The sequence below is a fragment of the Helianthus annuus genome, chromosome 12 (genome assembly GCF_002127325.2).
Source record: "Helianthus annuus cultivar XRQ/B chromosome 12, HanXRQr2.0-SUNRISE, whole genome shotgun sequence".
NCBI classification, from domain to species: domain Eukaryota; kingdom Viridiplantae; phylum Streptophyta; class Magnoliopsida; order Asterales; family Asteraceae; genus Helianthus; species Helianthus annuus.
This window is the reverse complement of record NC_035444.2, coordinates 85,973,467-85,997,028: the sequence shown is the minus strand read 5'-3', so window position 1 is coordinate 85,997,028 and position 23,562 is coordinate 85,973,467. Positions and strand designations below refer to the sequence as shown.

At 35.1% G+C, this 23,562-nt stretch overlaps 1 protein-coding gene and 1 long non-coding RNA gene across 8 annotated transcripts; both read right to left on the bottom strand.

Moving 5' to 3' along the window:
* Positions 1-385: 385 nt before the first annotated feature.
* On the bottom strand, positions 386-7,018 carry LOC110895409. Of its 6 annotated transcripts, none has more exons than XR_004874972.1 (5): positions 6,694-7,018; positions 4,840-4,954; positions 3,144-4,440; positions 1,834-2,872; positions 425-1,127 (listed from the first exon to the last, which is right to left on the bottom strand). XR_004874972.1 is itself a non-coding variant. In XM_022142717.2 (4 exons), the coding sequence occupies exons 1-4, from the start codon at positions 6,923-6,925 to the stop codon at positions 1,003-1,005; spliced, it is 402 nt and encodes a 133-aa protein (XP_021998409.1). In that variant the 5' UTR covers positions 6,926-7,010; the 3' UTR covers positions 423-1,002. The 6 variants fall into 6 exon arrangements, 1 of the variants encoding a protein (XP_021998409.1); XR_004874971.1 differs by having other exon boundaries at positions 440-1,127; positions 3,144-4,759; XR_002567127.2 differs by having other exon boundaries at positions 440-1,127; positions 3,144-4,594.
* Positions 7,019-17,623: 10,605 nt separating this feature from the next.
* Positions 17,624-22,695, bottom strand: LOC110896890. Of its 2 annotated transcripts, XR_002568255.2 has the most exons (8): positions 22,494-22,695; positions 22,266-22,336; positions 21,056-21,193; positions 20,803-20,922; positions 20,617-20,731; positions 19,275-19,407; positions 18,358-18,432; positions 17,624-17,987 (listed from the first exon to the last, which is right to left on the bottom strand). It is a non-coding gene; the product is annotated as an uncharacterized LOC110896890 (long non-coding RNA). The 2 variants fall into 2 exon arrangements; XR_004874970.1 differs by lacking the exons at positions 20,617-20,731; positions 20,803-20,922; positions 21,056-21,193; positions 22,266-22,336; positions 22,494-22,695 and adding an exon at positions 20,144-20,250 and having other exon boundaries at positions 17,635-17,987.
* Between the last annotated feature and the right edge of the window lie 867 nt (positions 22,696-23,562).

Genomic DNA, 23,562 nt, shown 5'->3' with positions numbered 1-23,562 from the left:
TGCTTTGGTCGGGTTGATTCAAGTAATGTTTGAATACCTAGACCCATGAACAAGAGATCTGTTATTGTCATGAACCAGTAATTTAGAACCATTGCATACTAGATTTACAAAATATACATACATCATCATAATCTTGAAAGGAAGGTCCAATTTTGTTGAGAAAAGATAAGGCGTGTTCTGGAAGATAGAGTAATGAGAATTGATAGAAACTAGTGGGTTTTTCCGCGTTTCACGGCGGTTGTTTATAGAGACATTTGGTATAGTATCAAGAGGTGTTTTACATTGATGGAAAATTATGAAACTGAATACCGGTATCACTACTGATGTTGTTCAGATGATATAAGTTTGATTCGTCACAATATGGGTTTATGTATTAATTAATGTACTGATACTGATGTTCAATTTGACACAATACGATAGGTATACAATGTCAATTTATCATAAATACTACCTTAAACAAATGAATTTATCATTTCAATTTCACAAAAGAAATTACAATTCTTCATTGCTAACGAAATGTTTTAGCTTTGGATTTTTCTATGCCAAGGCAAACAAAATTAACCTGATCATAATATTAATATAGTGTTAACAAAAATTATCTTCAAAAGTTGCTGCTACTCCCACAGATCATGTCCTTTCAGTCTTCTCATTCAAAACCCCAAAATCAACCAAGTTTATCACAAATGACAAAACCCAAGTTACTCTTTCTCCCATCGGACCTTCAACACCATGTCACGACTCCTGACCGGAGACCCGCGCAACAGCTTGTCAGAATATTAGGTTGTCCGAAATCACCCCAGCAGCCGAGTATCGTTGTCTAACGTATCAACCACCACCGCCACGTTATAAGGAAACACCGTCGGTCACCACTTCCAAAAAATACAATAGCAACCAGATCTCACCTCCTTCACCAGAATAGCTCCAGTTCGCCGGAAATCAACACCTGCAGTTGGCAATCGAATTCATGGACATCCTCCCTCTTCGCCTACCTTCAGTTCCATCTCAACCCAACGTTACCAGCGGCGCGGTGCTGGCAGTGACGGTGGTGGTGGTTGGGTTGAAGCATCGGCAGAAAATTGTCGTCAAGGATGATGGGAACGATGTGGTGGTGATGATATGAGCAGGTCCTATGACGAACAGCATAGATCGAATCAAAAGGAAAATAAAAGAACTCGCTAACCGCCGTTACCATTAAAACACTATTGCTCGGTTATGTTTTGAATTAATAATAACTAACATAATTATTGATAATTGAAATATTAGAAACTAATACCAACAAACTTGCCTAAAAAAGTAGTCATTTTAATACGAAAACATGTTTCAACAACAATAACTAAATTGAACACCTACTTTAAAGCGTAAAAGCTAACTGATGTTGGAGCGTCTTTAATTAACCAAAATCAGAAACACTGACACATCGTTATTTTTTAGTTAGATCTTGTTTCAAATTATTAACACTAATATGAATCCTGCTTAGATTTACAAATGCCTTTGCTACCTTAATGGCTGAATCAAACCTGTACAATAATCAAGACAAACTCTTTTCTGCAAACCCCAACTTTATTAGCAAAGTGAAAGTTCATAACCTATAACCTAAATAAATACTCAGGAACCAAAAATCTAAAATCTTTGACTTTTTTAGTCAAACCAGATGAGCCAAACCCTAAATCCTATTATCTGTGATAAATCAAAGCAATTTATAATCTTCTTACTTAAACAAATTAACTTTTTACTTAAACATCATGAATATCATCCCCTAGGCAATCAAGTTGATACAAATCAAAGCAATTTATAATTGTTACCGATGTTGATATACTGAATTACAGATGTTACCTTAAGGGAGAGAAACAGAGCGATGAAACTCTAATTTAATAGCTTGATTTAAGAGCAACGATGATGTTGGTGTAGGGCGCCTGTGTTGGTGGAGGATGTCAGGTGTTGTAGTGATGTGGATTGTGGTGAGGAATTGCCCTACTTTTTGAGAAGGGGATTGTGGTGACGATGGTCGTTACCCACCAGAAAACCTCGGTTCACAGTGTTGATATGGCGATGGTTGTGTCGGAAAACCCAATTTGAGGGAGGGTTACCAGTGGTATAAGCGGTGGGTTGAGTGACGTGGGTTATCAAGGTTACCGGCAGATGTAGTCATCAAAACCTATAAACGGAAACTGTAGACAAGAACAACGCAAATTGTTATATAAGTATAACTATTTCGACTTCGAGCCACGACGCCGTCACTGCTGCCATCATGGTTCACCGGCTTCGCGCCGGAGGCCGGTGACCGGAGACTCACCGGCTTCGGATCTCTGTCTCTGAGACTCACCGGCTTCGGATCTCTGTCTCTGAAGGTTTTGTTGTTGTTATGGTGGTGTTTTGGCGGTGATTGAAGAGAGAGCAAAAGCAGAGGCGATGATTGTAGAGAGAGACTAAAGCAGAGAGCATAGAAACATAGAAGATGAAAAGTTCGGTGTCAAATAAAGAGTCTTGGATACTTTACTATTGTACCGACCATTTGTCAATTAATACATACTAGATGTAAGCCCCGCCGCGTTGCGGCGATGCGGCTAGGGGCATACTAATTAAGTCGCACCGTATACAAACAAAGCATAAACGCTATAAGAGGTAAAAACTTAATCTTTCATGAACTGGTCGATTGTGTGTTTGCTAGGTGAATCTTGAAGGCTGGTCAAAACCTGCTTCGATTGCCTTTCTTGCAGCTATTTGGAAGTTGATGGTGAGATGGAAAAGTTCGTTTATGGCTAATCTCCGATTCTGACCCGCCTTTTTAGTGCGCCTATTCAGCACTCATTTTTACCAACTTGCAAATTTTACCAAGCCCACACATTTGGGATTGGATGTCCAAATTAACAACCTGAGTATCAAATATCAAAAGTTAAAACGTTTTAAGCTCATTTTCATGGCAACCCCCACATATACAAAAACAACTCAATGTAATATAAATTGAAAGATATAAAGTGAAATCAAACAACCCCATGGTCGAGCCCTAAACTCATTCGACGAAGACGAACCAGAAAACAAACCTAAACCCGCAGGCTCAACGACTGCTCAACCATGGTAGCCTGAGCAGTTTATAAAATTTATTAACTTCCTAGGGTTCAGTTAGGTTTTCGTTAGAGGCGTACCTGTTCATTGTGAAGGCGGAACTCCGAATGGTGCAACGGTATGAGAACGATCGCGGGAAACGAAATTGACTACACGTTACCGTGTAGTCGATCAGCAAACTCTGGTTATAATTAACCTCCGGATCATAGTTTAAGCCACGCCACGCCACGCCCCTTGAGTGTGTTTACAATATCCCAAATGACACTTGCGGATGACACCACAAATGTAAATGGTTAGTAAAGTTAAAATTAAATCAAACAGACACCCATGTTCCAATCTAAGAAACCTTCTTCTTCATTAGCACAGTCCCGATCAATCTTTCGCAAAAAAAAATCCTCTTCCTCACATGTTCAATTTAAAGATTTTAGGCTCAGATTCTAATTTCATGGCTGCAGTTCTGGTTGCTTGATTTCAAGCATCACAGTTGCCATGCCAAGAATGCATCATAATCATCATCACCCAATCTAAGTTCGTTACAGACACGAAGTGGGTACAACCCATAACAAAATATAACAACATAATGCACACAAAGGTTAACGGAAACACACATCCAAGGCTCAGGAAACCATCACGGCCAGGTAAGCATCGTATATCAGACCACCAAAAACTTCATACAACATCATCATAGCTCAACACATCGATATCCATGGAAAAAAAAGCAACAACCATAGCTGGTTTCAAACTCACGTGCAACAATGACACAAAAGCTAACCACGAAACCCCCAAAATTAAGGAAACACTATACATCCACAACCACCGTTCGTCGCCGTCATAGAGATTCGTAAACCACCGACAATATCAAAATCTCAAATCTCACCCTCACAAAAAACAGATTTAACTAAACCAACAGACCCGGATCTAATAGATCGTCATCGTCTTGACGACTCAGTGTCGCCCAGGCTGCAACCGGAGTTGCCACGCCAATAGGCAGGCTCCAATCATCGGCGGTGGTGAAACAACAATACCAGCGGTTGTAACAACCACACCACAAAGTAACCCAACATTAAACCACAAAATGCAAAGAAAAATAAAAACCAAAACGCTGACCTGAAGCCGGTGCCTCCGGCAACGGTGGTGCAATAATCATCGCTCCATTTCTTTCTCTAATACCTCACAATCTCATTTGTATCATAGATAACCACAGATCTACGGTGGTTCGTAGTGGTTCCGGTATGGCTGGAGAAGACGGGTGAGGCCGTGGTGGTCGGAAGCAGCGACAGGGAAGTGGTGATGGAGATGGAGGCGGATGTGGGCGACGGAGTGAGTGGCGTTGGCGTTGAAGACGATGATGGAGGGCGGTGGTGGGAAGGTGTCGATCTGGTGAAGAAGAAGTGAAGAATGTGATTTAGGGTTTAGAAGATGATAAAGCTGACGCCGTTACCGTCAGTTCACTGTTGTTCGGTTATGTTGTGAATTAATATATACTAGGTTTTAACCCCACGCGCGTTGCGGCGCGTTAATCCGAATCATTCTATAACAAATGAAACAAATCATGATAACATTAGAATCCCATTCGAAGTAGTACAAATTAAAGCTCATTTTGACCCATTACGTTTTCTACACAAACGGATACACTTTTTTAAATACTAAAGAGTGCAATATCTTTCAAAACTCGAACTGCTTCTGATTGATCAAACTATATATACAAACTTTGATATAAGACACACAAAATTGGTTAAGTGAGATAAAAATTTGATCAAAATTGCTTCTGCTTACCTTTTGTTGTAGTAATTTGTGATTTCCAAAAATGCCCTCTGTTCTGAACCCGTTGGACCATTAAGGTAAATTGCTTCTTCCGAGCTCTTGTGCACCTTGTCTTTTGTATATGTATCTGACCGTGTGCAAGATATTTGCTCCAAAAGCAGTTAGATTACAGTTGAAAAAGGTCATATAATAATAAGAAAAGGTTTTTTTTTTCAACTCATTTAACGGGTAAAAGTAGATGATTTACATGGCATAGGAAAACCTACTAAATTGATTTATTCAAACAAATGAGATTATAACTGTAATAGAATAGTATTTGTTACTATAGTTCACAATGTTTAAAAATCTGAGTAGATAGAAGTTCACAGGTCAATCTCTCCTGATCCAACACATTTTGACCCACACAAACATTTACCTATTTTTGACTTAAAATTATCTGTTTTGACCTTTTTTTCACAACAATCAACTCGAACATATTGGTGAATAAAAACTTTCAATATTCTAGCCAATGTTTCTTTTCTTCCCTCTCTCTAGATTGTGTACATTAAATATATTTAAAAAATAATTAAGTCCAAGTAAAAATTAGTCATTCAGTTGTAGGTCTCAAATCTTTTTTTCAAAGTCATAACATATACTTGCCTTCAATTTTTCATGCAATATTTCAAGAAAGCAAAAGTAAAAATAGCATTAGCCAACTTAATTGGCTTGCATTGGCCTCTTACCCTGATCCAATCACCAAGTTAACCTTATGCAAAGAGTTCAGTAGTCTAATTTACATACTACATCGAAGGCGTAGAAAATCGAACACCTAATCCATGACTTCCACGACAATTGTGATGTTTGCTAGCATTAAAGTTTTACAGTTCAAACAAAGAGTTCACACAAAACTATTGCTGCTCTAGATCTCAACTCAACTGAGTCTGAAGTAAACATATTATTTATTACTTTGCCAATCTAAAATCACAAATCAGAGGACGGCGGTGATTAGCTGTGATGAAGCGGCGTTCGACGGCTAAATGAGCTAATTATAAGTTCATTAATAATGTTTAACTTCATATGCGTGAAGTTTATACACGCGAGACTGAAGAGGAAAAACATAATCAAACCTTATACAATGCCTCAATGCATATAAAAAGGATAAAATACAACCTGTTTTTGTGAATTCAAGTAAGAAGAATCTAAGGAAGGTAAGAATCTAGTTCCTAAGGGTTTATTAATGTGCTTTATAGTCGGTCAACATCGGTATGCTAAGATATTCTTATTCTCTCGATCCTCACTTTTGTCGGAAGTCTAATCCTCATAAGCTTAAACTAAATAGCCTAAAAGTTTAACTTCAGTTTAAACTTCAAATACAAACAAAACGATCTTTTTTATGTTGTTTAACACATGATCAACGCAACAACGCTGCTAATAACCGACACCTATTTATTATGACTTGATTAAAAAGTCACACATGCTTATTATTTAAAATCCCGTCACAAGAATAATCATGGTCTGATAGTCACAACTCACAAGTAAACCAATTGTGTTTTTTTTTTCTAATAAACTTCCAACCTAAACTAAAAAACTCATAATTCATCACTGTCATACACAAAATCAGCTTCAATCAACCTCAAAATTAGTACAATCAACACACTAATCGAATCTCACTTGTCAATTTCATCCTAAATCAACAATTTGAAACCCTAATTTCCCCAAATTTTACCCCAATTTCACTCAATATGCTTCATAGATAACAAAATCAAACTCTGAAACCCCTATTTTCCCCAATTCTTCTTTCTTTCTTCAATCCTCCAGACGATACTATCAAACCCATGCAACAGAATAGAGCACAATCAATAACAAAAAAAGGGAAAAAAATAATACCTGAGAGGAGAGTTGAGTTTCGCAGTGAACCCTAATAGGCGGCGTTCCTGTTCGTATGAAGGGGCGAAAACGAAGCAGATGAAAGAGGATTGAACCTTCCTGCGAGGAAGACGATAGGCATCCTAAGAATAAGAGCCGATGAATGACGTAGGTAGGTAGGCACCGTTACCATCATCATCACCGTCGAAGTGGGCACCGAGATGAGGATGCCGGCCGGAGGTGATGGCTCCATCGCCTTCTGTGTACATGTGAACGTTGTTAAACCAGTAAAGTTAAAGTGTTAAACCATTTGACGCCGTTAACGTGAATTCACTGTTCCTCGGTTATGTTTGAAATTAATACATATATATGAATATATGAATAAGTGAGAATTGATAACGTAAATTATGAAAAGCAGGTAAGTTACATATTAAAAGTCGTAATTCAAGTAAAATAGAAAAGTAAAAAACTATTATTCTTCTACTAGAAAATAGAGACAATTTAAATTTGGTTGGTTTATTAATTTTTAAAGCAGAAAAATAAAAAAACTATTATTCTTCCATTAGGAAATAGAGACAATTTAAATTTGGTAGGTTTATTAATTTTAGGAAAATTGGTCTGTAATAATCCCATCTAGAACTTATTGGTCATTAATAATCCCACCTCAGAATATTCCCCCCATTAGTCCCATCTTTCACCTATTTTTCCTATAATGGTCCCCCGTTAAAAAATTTAACGGAGTTAAGCTTTTTTCCAAATTACAAACAGATTTTTAGGGCTTTTGATTAGAACAACGATACGAGTCCATTGATGTAAAACTTGCCTCGAAACGGTGCTCCAAACGATGAAAACGGCGCTTCAATTCGGGTGTTGAAATTTCCAATTAACCAAAATCAAGTCACTTGGAGCACCATTTCGAAGTAAGTTTTACATCAATGGACTCATATCATCGTTCTGATCAAAAGCCCTAAAAATCTGTTTGTAATTTGGAAAAAAGCTTAACTCCGTTAAGTTTTTTTAACGGGGGACCATTGTAGGAAAAATAGGTGAAAGGTGGGACTGGTGGGGGGAATATTTTGAGATGAGATTATTAATGGCCAATAAGGTATAGGTGAGATTATTACAGGCCAATTCCCCTTCTTATAAGGAACAATTTAAAACGTGTAAACTTAACAAATAAAACTTTAAAATTAAGGGGAATTGGCCTGTAATAATTCTACCTACACCTTATTGGCCATTAATAATCCCATCTCAAAATATTCCCCCCACCAGTCCCACGTTTTAAATTGTTCCTTATAAGAATTATGTCATATTTATCTAGATACGAATTTGAAATTCAAATGTTAACATGTTGAAAAAAAATCGAGTACCCAACCTAAAAAGAAGACATAACCATATATGCAATGGAATGAGACCGTGCTTTCATAATAAACGAGGCGCGGTTCTATGCACCACGCACGACGCATGATTCTACGCACCCCCGTAATGCGAGGGGTGCTTCTATCTAGTTATTATATATAAACAAGTTGACCAAATCTAATAAATGATAAATATAAAAGAAAAATGCAAGACGTGTATTTAAAGATACTTCTTTTACGATTTTATTAAGAATGTATTTTAACAGAAGGTGCAAGAAGTGATTTGCACAAACACAATGAGCGAAATGTAATAGTGACTAATGTAAGAAGTCATAAATGAGACAACAACCGTCTAACCACATCATGCGAGAATCATGAAAAACGTGGCAAATATGTTGAGATGAAATACACGCAAACGAGATATGTAATCTACTGTTGAGAGCATCAACATGGAAATACACATGTATGTTTTCGAAGACTATAACATATGGAAGAAATATATGTTATTATTGTAAATGATTTTAATAACATAGCAAATTTATTATGAGATATTTACAATAGTGATGGACTTGTAGATGCTTCTATCTCCATCAATGTTGTTTGAACTATATGAGGATTTGTCCTTAAATTGGGGAGAGTATTTCATTACATGGTTTTCAAGGTAACAACAATGAAAATATATAAATCACTTTAGGCAATTGGCATTGCCATTTTCTTGAGTGTCAATCTATTTGACTATATTAGAAGACTTTAGTGATCTATACAAATATTATTCATCTTGTTTCGTGATGAATGTGGTCATCACAATGACTTGGAGTAAGACTTATGTTCAAAGTCCTTGTGAGTCAATGGTGAAGCCTTGGAGATTAAAGGCAAATGACTTGTGATCCTAACGGATGAAGTTAACTATGGTTTTCAAGACCTTCCTAGAAACCGAGGTTTTGGAAGGTGAAATAAAATTTCGCTATTGTGTCTAAACTAAGAAACGAATGTTCGCAAGAGAAAGAGTGTTATGTCCTAAGGCTGTGAAGAATCAGAATGATGTATTTTCTATTCACATGCAATAGTATTATGGTCTAAAGCATACTAGACTAATACTTGTTAATTTACATGCTCAACGGAGATTAAATTAACTTTAAACATTCAAAATATGTTATGACATAAGAATGAATTTTGTGCTTAAATCAAACTATAAATATAATTTCACTTCAAACCAAAAGGATTACTCAAACTTATTCAAAGTGCAAGCAATGTGTGGTGATAAGCTCCATTTAAGAAACAACCCTTTAGTGTATGTAGAAATGGTAGTTGACAACTTTTCTTAAACTCGAAATGAAAGGCAGAACCTTTCATCACCCCATTTAGATGTTATCCAATAACACTTAAATGTGGGGTGACTTGCATTTGAACGCGGAGGGTTTGGCGATAAGGATTTTAGTAATCCAAATAAATGTTGCAAACACATGACCAAGTGGAGTACACAATGGTTATATGGAGTCAATCAAGTTGATTGGACTTGAATGCCAATTGGTTATATTCAAAATCTAGTAAGAAGTCAGTTATGACATACCAAAGGCATGATGGAAACGTGTCTAGCCATGAATTGAGTTTCATGTCATTCTAAAGACAAGATACATAACTAAATCCATGATGAGATCATGAGTTATAAGTCTTACGAATTGATTAAAGGGCAAAACTGACTAGTAAGTCAAGAACATGTTAGAACAACTGATCTAAATTGAAAATTATTGACTTAACGAAGTGAAAGATAAATTTGGATCCAACAACTAGCGGGTTGATAAGAGATCAAGTTGTGGAATGAGACTAAAACCATGGAAAAGGGGACATGAGGGAAATATAACGTAGTTGACTGGAAATCACAAGATCTAGGTTCAATAGGACAACTTAATCATGAATCGAAGGGTAGTCACTGTGGGGGCAAAGCTAATATATATGTTTATATATGGGCTAGTATATATATTTATATATCCCCCTAAACTATAAAAGGGTGTTTAGATACGTCCTAGTCCATTCCTATAATATTCTGTGACATTGTTATGAGGTTAAGCATAATAAGTGGAAAGATGATTTGTGTAAATCATAGTAAACCATAAACCTTCTAATGATTTAAAGGGAAATCACCTATGTTGGAGAGAAGTGTGGTCGCTTTAAATGGAGTTAGAGCACAATTCCTAGAGCTTCTACAGAATCAGCAAAGTGTTCCATGACCGTTATTGGACACGAAAAATGAAGGGATGGCCCGACTAGGGAAAGTATTGTGTGAATGTATATTGTCATTTACACAAATGGGGGATTGTTCAAGGACAACGATTCTACAAAACCCTAGTAAGCTAAGTATACTTTACAAAGGAAGGTTCAAAGGCAACACCTACCTATTTTCATTGGGGAATTTTGTGTGTTTTAATCGATCTCCATTCATGTAGGGGATTGTTGGAAAGTTTAGTGAAAATGGGGTTTTCACTAAATATTTTGGACACCAATAATAATATTTATATATATGTTGTATAAATAATTATTTTTGGATTTGTGTTCTATGTTGTGAAAGTTTCATAACGAACCAAACTATGTCCAAAATGGAGCTAAGATGAATGAGATATCTAAACTTGAAGTTGTATGTTTGGAACAAACAAAGATAAGAAAATTGGATTGAGCTTTGTCAACTTGTCCCACATAGGTGGGATGACAAAACTTTAAGTGGTTTATAAAGAAAAGCACTCCTTGTATATTGTTTCCCTAAAGGCAAACACTAGTGGTACCCTATAGAGTGTGTCGCACCCTAACTCGCACACGCGTGTGGCGTGGGCGATGGGCGCAATGTGGCGCGCTTTGATGGCACACACTTGCAACGCCGCTTGAGAGCCACATTTGTATTTTTGTCCGTGAGCATGTGATCAGGTACATGGCGGGTGGCCAGCTTATGGCGCACCTTGGGCGGCGTAAGCGCATGACGCAAGTTCCTTATGTGTCTTTCATTGGCTACGGCGGAAGAGTAGTTTGCGCGCGACTCTGGAAGGCATAGGACCTACGGCTTCCGAATAGCGCGGGCACACGGACTCCATCTGGCGCGGCACAAAGTGCCTGTCGGACAGGAGCCATGGCGGGGGTTCACCTGCGCGCACGGGCAACCAGTCAAATTGGTCAACCACTAGTGAGTTAATGTCTAAATGATCTCAACTCGTTTAATTTTATCATGAATAAAAATGGGCATTTTCATTTTAATCTATTTAATTGTTAAAACAAGATTAATAAGAAATTAAACCGTATTCATTACAAATTTTATTATCTTGTTTATTGTCATATTAAATGGGGTTGACTAATTCTTTGTGTGATTATAAAATGAACATGGAATTTCATTTTGGAGTGACATAGAAAGAAATACACACGTAAAAAGAACTTGTCTTTTATGGAAATTTAGGGAAGTAAATTCTCTAAATTTGTCTTTATATACAACTAGCCTAAGGACCCGTGTATTACACAGGTTGATTAAAGATAATATCGCTCCATCATCGTTGTTTACATAAAATGTTATGAATATATACACGTCTTGAAACGAATCATGTAAAATCTTTTTATTAACCATTAATATGCAGATATCACAATTCGACGAAAATCTCTTTATACACCACATTAGTTGTTTTTTTCCGTTGTTGTCAAGTATGAGTATTTTGACCCCATTTCTTGTTTTCACCCTTGATAAGGCAACATACAATTGACCATGAGAGAAGACCGGTTGTTTGAGGTACAAACCAACTCTTGAAAGAGACTGACCTTGACTTTTGTTGATCGTCATTGCAAAACATACGGCCAGTGGAAATTGCCTCCTTTGAAAAGCAAAAGAAAATATCTAATCCGCATATCACTGTTGGTAAAAGAAAATATCTTCATTATCACCGTTGACATAATTTTATGACTTTATACACGTTAAAACACAAAAAAAAAATATATTAGAGTAGAACGACAAATTGAAATACATGAATATACAACAATCACAATTCGTTGAAAACCTCCTTATAAACCACATTAGTTGTTTTATTCGTATGGTTAACGTCCCTATATACACCACAATTCGTTAAAGACTTCTTTATACACTTCTTTAGAACCAACATTATAAAATTCTACATGTTGAAACGGGTCAGGTCAAAACCAATACAATTCCTGTAACATTTTAAAATTCTACATGTTGAAACGGGTCAGGTCAAAACCAATACAACATTTTAAAATTCGTTAAGTACCCGTGTGTTACACGGGGTGGTCTCACAATACATAATATTATTTAATAGTGTTTGAGATAAACTTTTAAATAAAATAAATGTTGCATTAAAACAAATCAATTTTACCAAAAGTAGTACTATAATTTATACCTCACCATCTTTAAAAAGTACCGAACATTACTTTTTAAAGATGACATCAGTGTCAAAAATATATGACAATAGTATATAACCATTTGCCTTTGATAATCGTTTAAAAATATAAGTATCATGAATTTTAGTTCACATGATTTCACATTTTAGATTCTGACCAACAGTAAAATATAAATACACCTTTTACATTTTAGAATTATTTCCCACTAAAAATTTATAGTAATCCACTCAATCCTGGGATTATATTGGCTTTTATTTACCAGAATTTGCAGCCAACATTCATTCCTAACCAAATCTTAGGACACAACTAATGGTTTATCTTAACTTCCAAAATATGCCCAAAATACCCCTGCCTTATTAAGTCTCTAGTTCTGGCATATAAATTGCTCTTCCATCAACACCAAAATCTTCCCAACAATAAACCAACCATAATGAACATAAGCCCTCTAACCAATCCCAAAATAGCATGTTTCTGAGCATGCAACAAATAGCATTGATCTTGAAGCCACCATACCATGATGCTAGATATTTTTAATTCACAACCAAAATAGACAAAACAGCAAGATGTTATATCAGTCCTAAGTACAGACCGTAAAGCAACACCCTACAGCAAACATACATACTACATACAAAGTAATCAAATCTTTGCGAAATCAAATCTTGGCAATTCATTTCATGTCACCCGTGTGCCTTTCGCCATATATGTTTTACTCATTCAAACAATTCTTCCTTCATCTCTTCCACCACTATATAAATCAAAGTGTTCCTTTCATGAAAATACTTTACGGTTCCTCGCGTTCCATGAACTCCTTGGAGCTTTTAGCCATATAGATGGCTCCTGCCACACTGAATCTGCAGTGCAAAATCGAACCAATAAGTGGTCTCTTGTTTCAGCTGTCACCTCACAAAATGCACATGCTATCATGTTTAAAGTTACCCCCTGTTCCCTGGAGCTATTGGTGTCGGGATCTTCCATCTCCAAACAAATAACCTGACACACATATATAGATATGCACTTAAAGTATATTGAAATCCAATATCACTTGAATCTCATCATAGGTTCATGAGCATCAGGAACAAAATGCAGTTTTTTACATCAGACATCTTCGAAAGCTTTCATTTAAGCTCACCAAAGAACTGCTCCAACAAAAAAAAATTAAATCATTAGTGAAATGGTTAAATATTTGAAGTATAATTCAAACACTGCTTTTATATTTAATTTTACAAATGGTAAAATATAGCTAATATTAAGTGGGTCAAGGTACAGGAATTAAAATGAATTAGGTTAAACAGGTCAAAATAATTCTAAAAAATATGAAACATGTCAAAATAAAGAAATTTAAATGAAACGGGTCAAAAGCTTAGAGCTGATTGGTGATATCCACTGCAAGTGTTGGGTGAAATATAACGTTCAAGATATCAATAACCAAACGCCATGTTATTCAAACCATTCAACTAATGTAGTAAAAAAAGAATATTGATCAATAAGGTGAAATATAGGTGAAGTTGACTTTGTATACCACTAAAGAGTAATTAGGTCAAATGGTAGTTACAGAAAGGGTAACATGTGCATAATATATAAAGGGAGACATGATTTAAGGGTTTTAACATACTTTGAAGCACGTAAAGAACACCATTCATCCTAGTATTCCACCATAACTTGTTAGTGTTACGACCCGTTATTGACCCGCCCGATACACCCCTTCTCTTACCTTTAAAACAACCACAACTTTTCTCTAGAACCATCAAGTCAACAAAATTAAGTGAAGATATTACTAACCCTTTTATGCTCAAAGTCAACCAAACTAGGGCTGCCACTTCAGTGCAACCATGAGAAATAACAAAGCTTCCAGTGGAATCTGGATTAGGCTAGAATTCAACATAGACAAAAAAAGTTAAACTTACATGAGGCCAAAAAAAATTAATATAAGTCTTGCAAAATGTATTGAAGAGATGAACAAATGGTCATTATTTTTCAACCTAAAAATAGAATAGACCAAGAATTTTCAACCTGCTACAATATCCATAGGATTGCCTACCCGTAACACACAATTAACTATGAAAGAAGACGGGTTGTTTCAAATACCAACCAACTCTAGAAAGTGACTGCCTTTGACTTTTGTTGATTGTCATTGCGAAACATATGACCAGTGGATGTTTCAAATCTTTATTGGGTATGCCTAACCTAAAAAGTTTTATACTATGTGAGTGATGCATCCTATATAATATATAAGTCTAAATAATATTTTGTAATGAGAAAATCTCTTATATCATGGAAATAATCATAAATTAAGTTCACGTGTATTATACGGGTTGTATAAAAGAACACTGCTGATGGTTGTGTCCAAACAACTGGTATTAGTTTCTATAGATCCATCTTGTTGTGAATTCAGCCTAATATGATCTAAACAATGCTTTGGTAGTATGGTTAGTAGAATCTTTTTATAAGATCAAACTTGCAGTGTAGTTAAATAATTTATTATTCCAAGAAAGAGCATATTGTTGCATTCTAGAATAATAATAACAATAATACTAATTGCCTTTACTTGTTTTGCTTATGAGTATGTAATGAAACTAAAACTACTTGAAATAAGATCACATAGAGCAAACTGAGGTTAATATGTACAATAACCCCAATTCTTATAACATGAACATAGAAAATCACTACTGCAGCTTAATCATGTTAAAGCCAGTATACTCTCTTAAATTCCACTTGACTCCCTAAAAGCAGGCTAAACCATAACTACATACCTCAAATTACCAGTCGCATGATTATTCCTCAAATGCATAACCCATTATGTCCTTGAATATTTTTGATATGCACAACCACATATCTGCAGGCTTCTTGGGTATAGACTAACATTAAATACAAAATTATACAGATTATTATGAAGATATGTGTACAAACTAAGTAACAAATTAGAAGAATGGACAAAAAAGTGTTGGACTGACAGCTAGGGATGAGCATTTGGTACTGGGTACCAAATTACGTGTACCGAATTTTTCGGATTTGTATTCGGTACCCAGTTTTTGGCCTTGTCGGTACCGGTACCTTCAGTTCGGCACCGGAAAAATACCGAATTTTGCCTTCAAATACCAGAACCACACCGGTCCTGTGTCGGTACAATACCGAACATTTTTCGGTACCGGTACCAGTACCACGCTCATCCCTACTGGCAGCCGTTTGGTATGAAAAATATACCCGTCTAACCAGTGACCCAACCCGCCCATTTTTCTATCTGAAGAATTATATGGAGTTGACTTATTAACATTTGCCTCTCTGCATTAACTCCACGAAAATCTTACCTTGGTTTTAGTAGGTGATAAGGATTGTGGACATTAATATGAATATTTAAAAAGATTTACCTGAGTCATGTTGGGGCGATAACCATGCTAATGTTTCTAGCATTCATTTTATTGGATTCTTCATGCTCAACAACCCAGGCATGAGATCAACTGCCCTATTGAGCTTTTCAGTTTTTGTTGGCTTCAAAAAAACAGCATAGCGCGATCAAATAGCAAAATAAAAACAAACAACATTCTTAGTAATGTCTTGCTAATAAAGTAGGGCTGGGAAGGGTGAGATGTGGCAGACTTCTCCTCCATCCCAATAGATCGCTATTAGAAAGATGATAGTATAAATAGATAAGTAGATTACGAAATAGGTAATTCCTTTTGAGTCATTAATGTCGCATGTCTAGCATAATGTACATAAAGGGTGATTATTACTAAAAGTTCTAGAGTTGAGCAAACTACCAAAATCATCGTATACGGAAAAAAGCCTGCTGACTTGGTTGGCTCACTTGATTGTGATGTTCGCATGTCATTTTTTGTCCCAAACTTCATAATTTTTTCCGGAATTCTTTATATGACATGTAGTATCACTTTTTTGTTGTTCAACTATAAAAATTAAAAAATAAAATAAAAAGACGAAAAAATAGATTCGAAATCTTTTATCGAAAACAATCACCCGAAATTAAACTACAATAAAAGTATCTGATTAATAGATTATAACTACAACAATAATTAGAGAGAATGCAAAGTATATACACTGTGAGGGTTATCATGCAAATCAAAAGAGTTAAGACATATACTACAATTTGGAAACTAAATTTTTACAGACTTACAGTGTTGTCTCTTTTCCCTGCCCCTCCTGGCCACGAACAATTATAACTTATAAGTAACCTTCAGTGTAATAAAACAAAAAAAAAATATTCTTGAAAAATCAAATACCTTAGCATCAAATTTGGATGCATCGAGTTTGGATATCACGTTCTATTGAGGCGGCTGTACATATTTCAAAACAAAACAAAATCTATTAAATAACTTATGTAGAATTATAGAAACTGGGCTAAGGTTGAACAAAATGGTGAATGGATATTAGCGTACCGGGGGAAATTTGGTTCATCGGCATTTGTCTCTGGTGCCACAGCCGCTGCTGTTGTTGCTTACTTCCACATACCACCATCCTCACTCGTCATCTCCTACGAAACAGTAGACTCATCGGGATCGGGTTTGTGATAGGGTGGGAATTTTACCACAACCTCTCGTTGTTCGAGATCGTGACCACCAAAGCCTTTCTTGCTTTCTTTCGGGCCTGTAGTATAGAGCTATATTTTGAATATTATTACTAAATAAGATAGGATGATTTACTTTTACATGTCTTATAATTTAATAAACCTTTCCAAATAAAACAATAGAACTATCTCAACTCAACCATTTGTATAGAACTATATTTTGAAGTCAGTTTGAAATAAGACGTATTTATGAAATTGATGAAAGTTAAAAACGAAAATCTTCGGTTTAGCAAGTTAATATCGAGCCGAGTTTATATGTGTTCAAGCCAACTCAAACTTAAATTTGAGGTCATTTAATAAAGGAATTTGATTAATAGTAGAAGTCTATGCGAGCATGTTATCATATAAATAACAATAGAATATATATTTATAATAAAAACTAAAAACTCAAGATCGGTAAGGATTACTTGGCAAAAAGTTGCATGATAAATATTAAATAGCATGGATTAATTGTTCTTTTGCAGGGGTGAAGCAAGTATAGCTCAACTCAACCAACAGGTCAGGTCGGGTCGGGCCAGGTCAGGTCAGCCAACAGGTCAAAACAGTCCGTTTTAAAATGTTTCCAAATAGTTTTGGGTCAAAACAGGTTCTGGCCAAAATGGAATCGTGAATGAGTCGTGTCAAAATGGGTCATGGGTAGTGCAAACCCGTTTGAACCCGTTTTAAGTTAGCGGGTTTTATAAGAATAGCCCGTATTGATCCGTTTTAGAAGACCCAAATTGAGCCATTGTTTAATTTAGCGGACCCAAAAACACCCAAATGAAATTTCATCTTTACCCAAATCAACCCAGTTTCCTTTTTACCCAAACCAAATCCGAAGTGTACACAAATCACTACACACAGAACAAAGAAGCAATACCTTGTGATCGACTTCCTTAGCTACACGTGCACTCTTCATCATTAATGCTTGATAAACAAATGCCTAGAAAGACATACCTCCATGATACTCAAACTCAGTTGCCACTTTCATCTGATTAGCTGATAATGTGGGCTGATATCTGCAAAACAATTATTTCAATATGTATGATTTCAGAAACAATATAATTACAATGATCATCTATATCTTTGAATTAAACAATGAAAAAGGGCGTTTGCATTAAAAACATACTTTCAGCCACTTTCAACCCATTCGACCCGTTACAATGGCTGCCTTTCAGATTTATTTTGTTCGACCTATTTGAAATAAATGTTGGCTTTGAGCCAACATTAAACTCGTTTGTCCCTTTTCACTAACCCTTTATTTGACCCATCTGATGTAAAACCTAACCAAATTAGACCCATTCACATGTAAATGGTCAAATTAACACCTACCGGAAGATGATACGTTTAACTAAACAAAAACATAGAAAATGTAATAAACCAACTCACCCAATAGATGATGTATTCAGTTCCTTTGTAGAGAGAGTTATTATAATCACTGAAACATGCCTTGTGATTTCTAGACTGCATAAGCAAAAACTCAGTTACCATGTATTCAACAACTATAAAACTATAATAAATGGTAATGGTGTAAGAGGTTAACTGAGTTGACTCACCTTTTTAACCCGTATCTCAAACCATCTGTTTCACCATTACCCGACCCGCACTATTTTCCAGTCTTTACTTTTTTCAAGAGATTCCAAAAGTTTGAAAGTTTTTCTTTTAAACTACCTGTTTGACCCAAATTAATTTTGCTCCAAACTCATGTTTACCCGATCTTAATTAATAGGTTTTTTAAATGAACCGAACTCATTTTGCTCTGAGCCCGTCTTAACCCAAACTAATTTTAATCCTAAACCATATTGACCTGAACTCATTCTGACCCAAAGTCACTTTAACAGGTGACCCACACCTGCCTAACCCGCCCAATTTGTTAGTTGGTTCAAAAAGTTCCTTAAAAGCTACGTGCCAAGTAAATCTTTATCATGTGCAAAGTTAAGTCGTATACATGAATCCGTCAATTGTTTGCTGTAGAAATAAAACTTTTCAAATAAAACAATAGAATGATCTCAGCTCAACCATTTGTATAGAACTATATTTTGAAGTCAGTTTGAAATAAGACGTATTTATGAAATTGATGAAAGTTAAAAACGAAAATCTTCGGTTTAGCAAGTTAATATCGAGCCGAGTTTATATGTGTTCAAGCCAACTAAAACTTTAATTTGAGCTAATTTAATAAAGGAATTTGATTAATAGGAGAAGTCTATGCGAGCATGTAATCATATAAATAACAATAGAATATATATTTATAATAAAAACTAAAAACTCAAGATCAGTAAGGATTACTTGGCGAAAATCATATTGACCTTTATAAGTTATTTCTTCCTCAGGGTTGTTCAACTCATAATGCCAACCCTCTTGTTGAAAAGTCTGAATGTCCTCCACACATTTGGGAAAGAAAACAGCATCCAGATATACATCTACCAAATTATAAAAATCCTACACAATAAAAAAAATACTTTATGAAACCAGATATATGATATAACATAAACTGTGCCTAATTCCAATAACCACACATTATTTTAACCTTTGTGTAGCATGTCCTATCATGTCCTATCATTAGTGAAATGGTTAAATATTTGAAGTATAATTCAAACACTGCTTTTATATTTAATTTTACAAATGGTAAAATATAGCTAATATTAAGTGGGTCAAGGTACAGGAATTAAAATGAATTAGGTTAAACAGGTCAAAATAATTCTAAAAAATATGAAACATGTCAAAATAAAGAAATTTAAATGAAACAGGTCAAAAGCTTAGAGCTGATTGGTGATATCCACTACAAGTGTTGGGTGAAACATAATGTTCAAGATATCAATAACCAAACGCCATGTTATTCAAACCATTCAACTAATGTAGTAAAAAAAGAATATTGATCAATAAGGTGAAATATAGGTGAAGTTGACTTTGTATACCACTAAAGAGTGATTAGGTCAAATGGTAGCCACAGAAAGGTTAACATGTGCATAATATATAAAGGGAGACATGATTTAAGGGTTTTAACATACTTTGAAGCATGTAAAGAACACCATTCATCCTGGTATTCCACCATAACTTGTTAGTGTTACGACCCGTTATTGACCCGCCCGATACACCCATTCTCTTACCTTTAAAACAGCCACAATTTTTCTCTAGAACCATCAAGTCAACAAAATTAAGAAAAGATATTACTAACCCTTTGATGCTCAAAGTCAACCAAACTACATGCTTGGGCTGCCACTTCATTGCAACCATGAGAAATAACAAAGCTTCCAGTGGAATCTGGATTAGGCTAGAATTCAACATAGACAAAAAAAAGTCAAACTTACATGAGGGCAAAAAAAATTAATATAAGTCTTGCAAAATGTATTGAAGAGATGAACAATGGTCATTATTTTTCAACCTAAAAATAGAATAGACCAAGAATTTTCAACCTGCTACAATATCCATAGGATTGCCTGCCCGTAACACACAATTAACTATGAAAGAAGACAGGTTGTTTCAAATACCAACCGACTCTAGAAAGTGACTGCCTTTGGGAAAGAAAACAACATCCAGATATACATCTACCAAATTATAAAATTCCTACACAATAAAAAGTACTTTATGAAACCAGATATGATAGAACATAAACTACGCCTAATTCCAATAACCACACATTATTTTAACCTTTGTGTTTGTAGATGCAACATGATAGCATGTCCTATCATGTCCTATCATTATTGATGGCATCAATCTTACTGATAACTCTTTGTATCTTTGGCATGTTATTGTCCAAAACAATCTGACAAACATAGGCAACACTGAGCAAATGTCTTCAAAAACATTTTTTTCTTGTTGTCTTAAATTAAATACCTTGGCTATAAAATTCTTATATGGAAGATGTTCATCCCTCAAGTTCAGGTGGATGATATGCCCAAAGTCTCAAAGGAAGAAGGGACAATCATATAGTTTGCAAGCAAAGCCTCTTAAGACCTGCAAAATATGTAAAAAAAATAAAAAATAAAATAAGAATAATAATAATAATGAAAACAACAACAACTCATAAATAAACTTAGTTAAAATAAAATATAAAAGTTTCAGCAGGTGTTAACTATATCTCATTCACCGTGAACCACCAAGGATGCATACTTGCATTGAAGCCATGCTTGTTTCTTGTGATCTCCATCAAACGTCTCTGGTCATGTTTCAAGAAGTTCAAGCCCTTGCCTTTTCATAGAGTATTTTTTAGTATGTACATTGGCACCTATAACAACAAATAAAACAGTCTTCATTGCCCTTCTATCTATTTCAACCTTTTATTTTCTTAGCGGTTTATATCATTTAGTTAAATACGTATACTTGGCAATTGATAAAATTTGCAAAATTAACTAAAAGAATAAAATACACAAATAGATTAAACTGATAGCACTATTTGCATTAGTTATATAAAAAAGTTTCAAATGTATTCTTGACCTTTCTCTACACCAAAAGTCAAAATTAAGAAAGTTAAACTAAAACCACTGTGCACACTCTCCAAGAATCATGCGGCAGAGGATCAACACCTCCAAAAAAATGTTATAAAACACCAACATAACCAAATTCCCTATCCAACTTCCTCAATAACAAAAACATAGGGTTTTACAAATTAATGATTTAAAACAAAAGAGGTTAAACTGACATTAAAGAGGTTATGAAAGTGAAACAAAAAAACTCAATTTAACCAAGAATCAGCAATGAAGAACCAAAAACTCAATTTCATTAAAACATAAGAAAAAACCGAATTAATTTCATAAAAAAAAATCATGTTCTAACCAGTGACTTCCAGCCCTATTCACAAAACCTCTCGCCTGCGACCACCAACCTTAGTAATAATGTTGCAAATTCGCAGACGGACATTAATCCAAGCAGAACAATCCGACAAAAACAATTCTTATACACAAAATCTAACGCAGATGTAGAGATCTAACCCCCCCCCCCCCCAATTGAACAACTCGATTAAAAAATCCAAAATGATGACAACGCCAATTGAGAAAAAAATGAAACAAAACCATTGCTTTATAACAACAAAAAACCAAAATAAAGACCTAGACACCCCGATTAAAGATCTAAACGCCCAGATTGTAATTGTTAATGCAAAAATAATAAGCAAAAGAAAGAAAAATTGAAAAGCATACTGGAACTTCAAAACAAAATCGGAACATAAACAAACGAACGAACATACTGTCTACATCACAAAAGTTTTATAACACTAATCATACGGATTGAGGGAATTAGGGTATTAGAAACATGCAATTTATTCAATGAACTAAAACCAGATCTGAACAAAAAACAATTACCTTTCACACGATCAGAATCTGATTCATACCGTAGCCCTCAAATTCTTTCTGGATCTTTGAAGTTTGAAGGTCTGAAAATCGCACATATCACAATTAGGGTTTTGTAGAAACGTAGGACAGAGGGTAACGATTTAGGATGAATCAGAGATATATGAGAATCGCCTCGCTGAGAATTAGGGTTATGAAAAAATCATATGTGGATCAGATTAAGGATCGAAAATAACTTACTGTGTTGCCTTCAATCGATACTTTCAATCCTTGCTTTAGACACCTAGTTTTGTGATTTGCAAAATAAGATAGGGAAAAGGTTGAGGAGAGAGATATTGTGCGAAGAAGAAACGTACGTGAGAAGCAGAATACAGAGGGATATAGGGTTCTTGATTAGAAGAAGCTTCAATTTCAATTAAATAGGAGAATAAAAAAGGAAACTCAGAAGGACGACCGCGTGAATGAAAAAGAGGAGAAATCAAAATCCCGCTCAAAAGGAATTATCAGCCTTTAGAGCATGTCCACATCATCAAAATGATTGGCTAAGAATAGCCCTTGTGGCCTAAGAGAATTCATTTAGTATAATAGATAGATTAAATTTTTGCTACTTGAGGAATACGATTATACCCGGTGTAATCTCGGGCGTGAGAGTCATCTTTGGTAGTACAACTACTGTTTCGATTGTTATATTCTTCAAACAGATCGTCTATCGTCTGAGAGTAGGTGTGAGACCTGTTTTAAAGGTCTCGTGTCAAACATGATCCTTAACCAAAACCGTCAACGATATTTTGCTTGTCATGCAGCGGAGTTTCGAACAAGAAGGTGCGTTGAAGTTCTTCCAAGGACATCGACTTGAATCAAGATTGGTACAATTAAATTGTATTTTACATTTCCCTATTTAGTTTATATAACCAGTATTATACTAGTAGAATTTTACACAAATAACAAGAGTCTCGTTATTATCTATATTATATTTTGTAATACATTGTATTAAAAAGTGAACCTAGTTGCTACAAAATATAATTGAGTTAGGGCTAAAAGACATACTGTGCAAAATTTTAAAAAATTAAGTATATAACTCGTCATCTATTACGCCAAAAAAACCGCTTGTAAAAAGGTATTAACGTAAAAGACAAAAGTTGTAATTTACTCAATTTAATTTAAGCATTTCTCATAAAAAAATGGTGTGATCCATCATGGACCTCGTGGTACTTTTAGAGTAATTTTAACTTTAAATAAATAAAGGACAAGTTAATAAAGTCAAAGTGATGACGCACGTAAATGCTATTTTATTTAGAACTGTCATTTT

Bases quoted from the DNA above. Each gene is read 5' to 3' on its own strand.
- LOC110895409 (XM_022142717.2), bottom strand. From the start codon at position 6,925: ATGGAGCCATCACCTCCGGCCGGCATCCTCATCTCGGTGCCCACTTCG. The intron at 6,793-6,862 runs GTAACGGTGCCT...TCTTCCTCGCAG, and splicing joins CTTCGACGGTGATGATGATG to GAAGGTTCAATCCTCTTTCA. The intron at 1,128-4,839 runs GTAAGCAGAAGC...TGTTCGTCATAG, and splicing joins ACAAATTACTACAACAAAAG to GACCTGCTCATATCATCACC.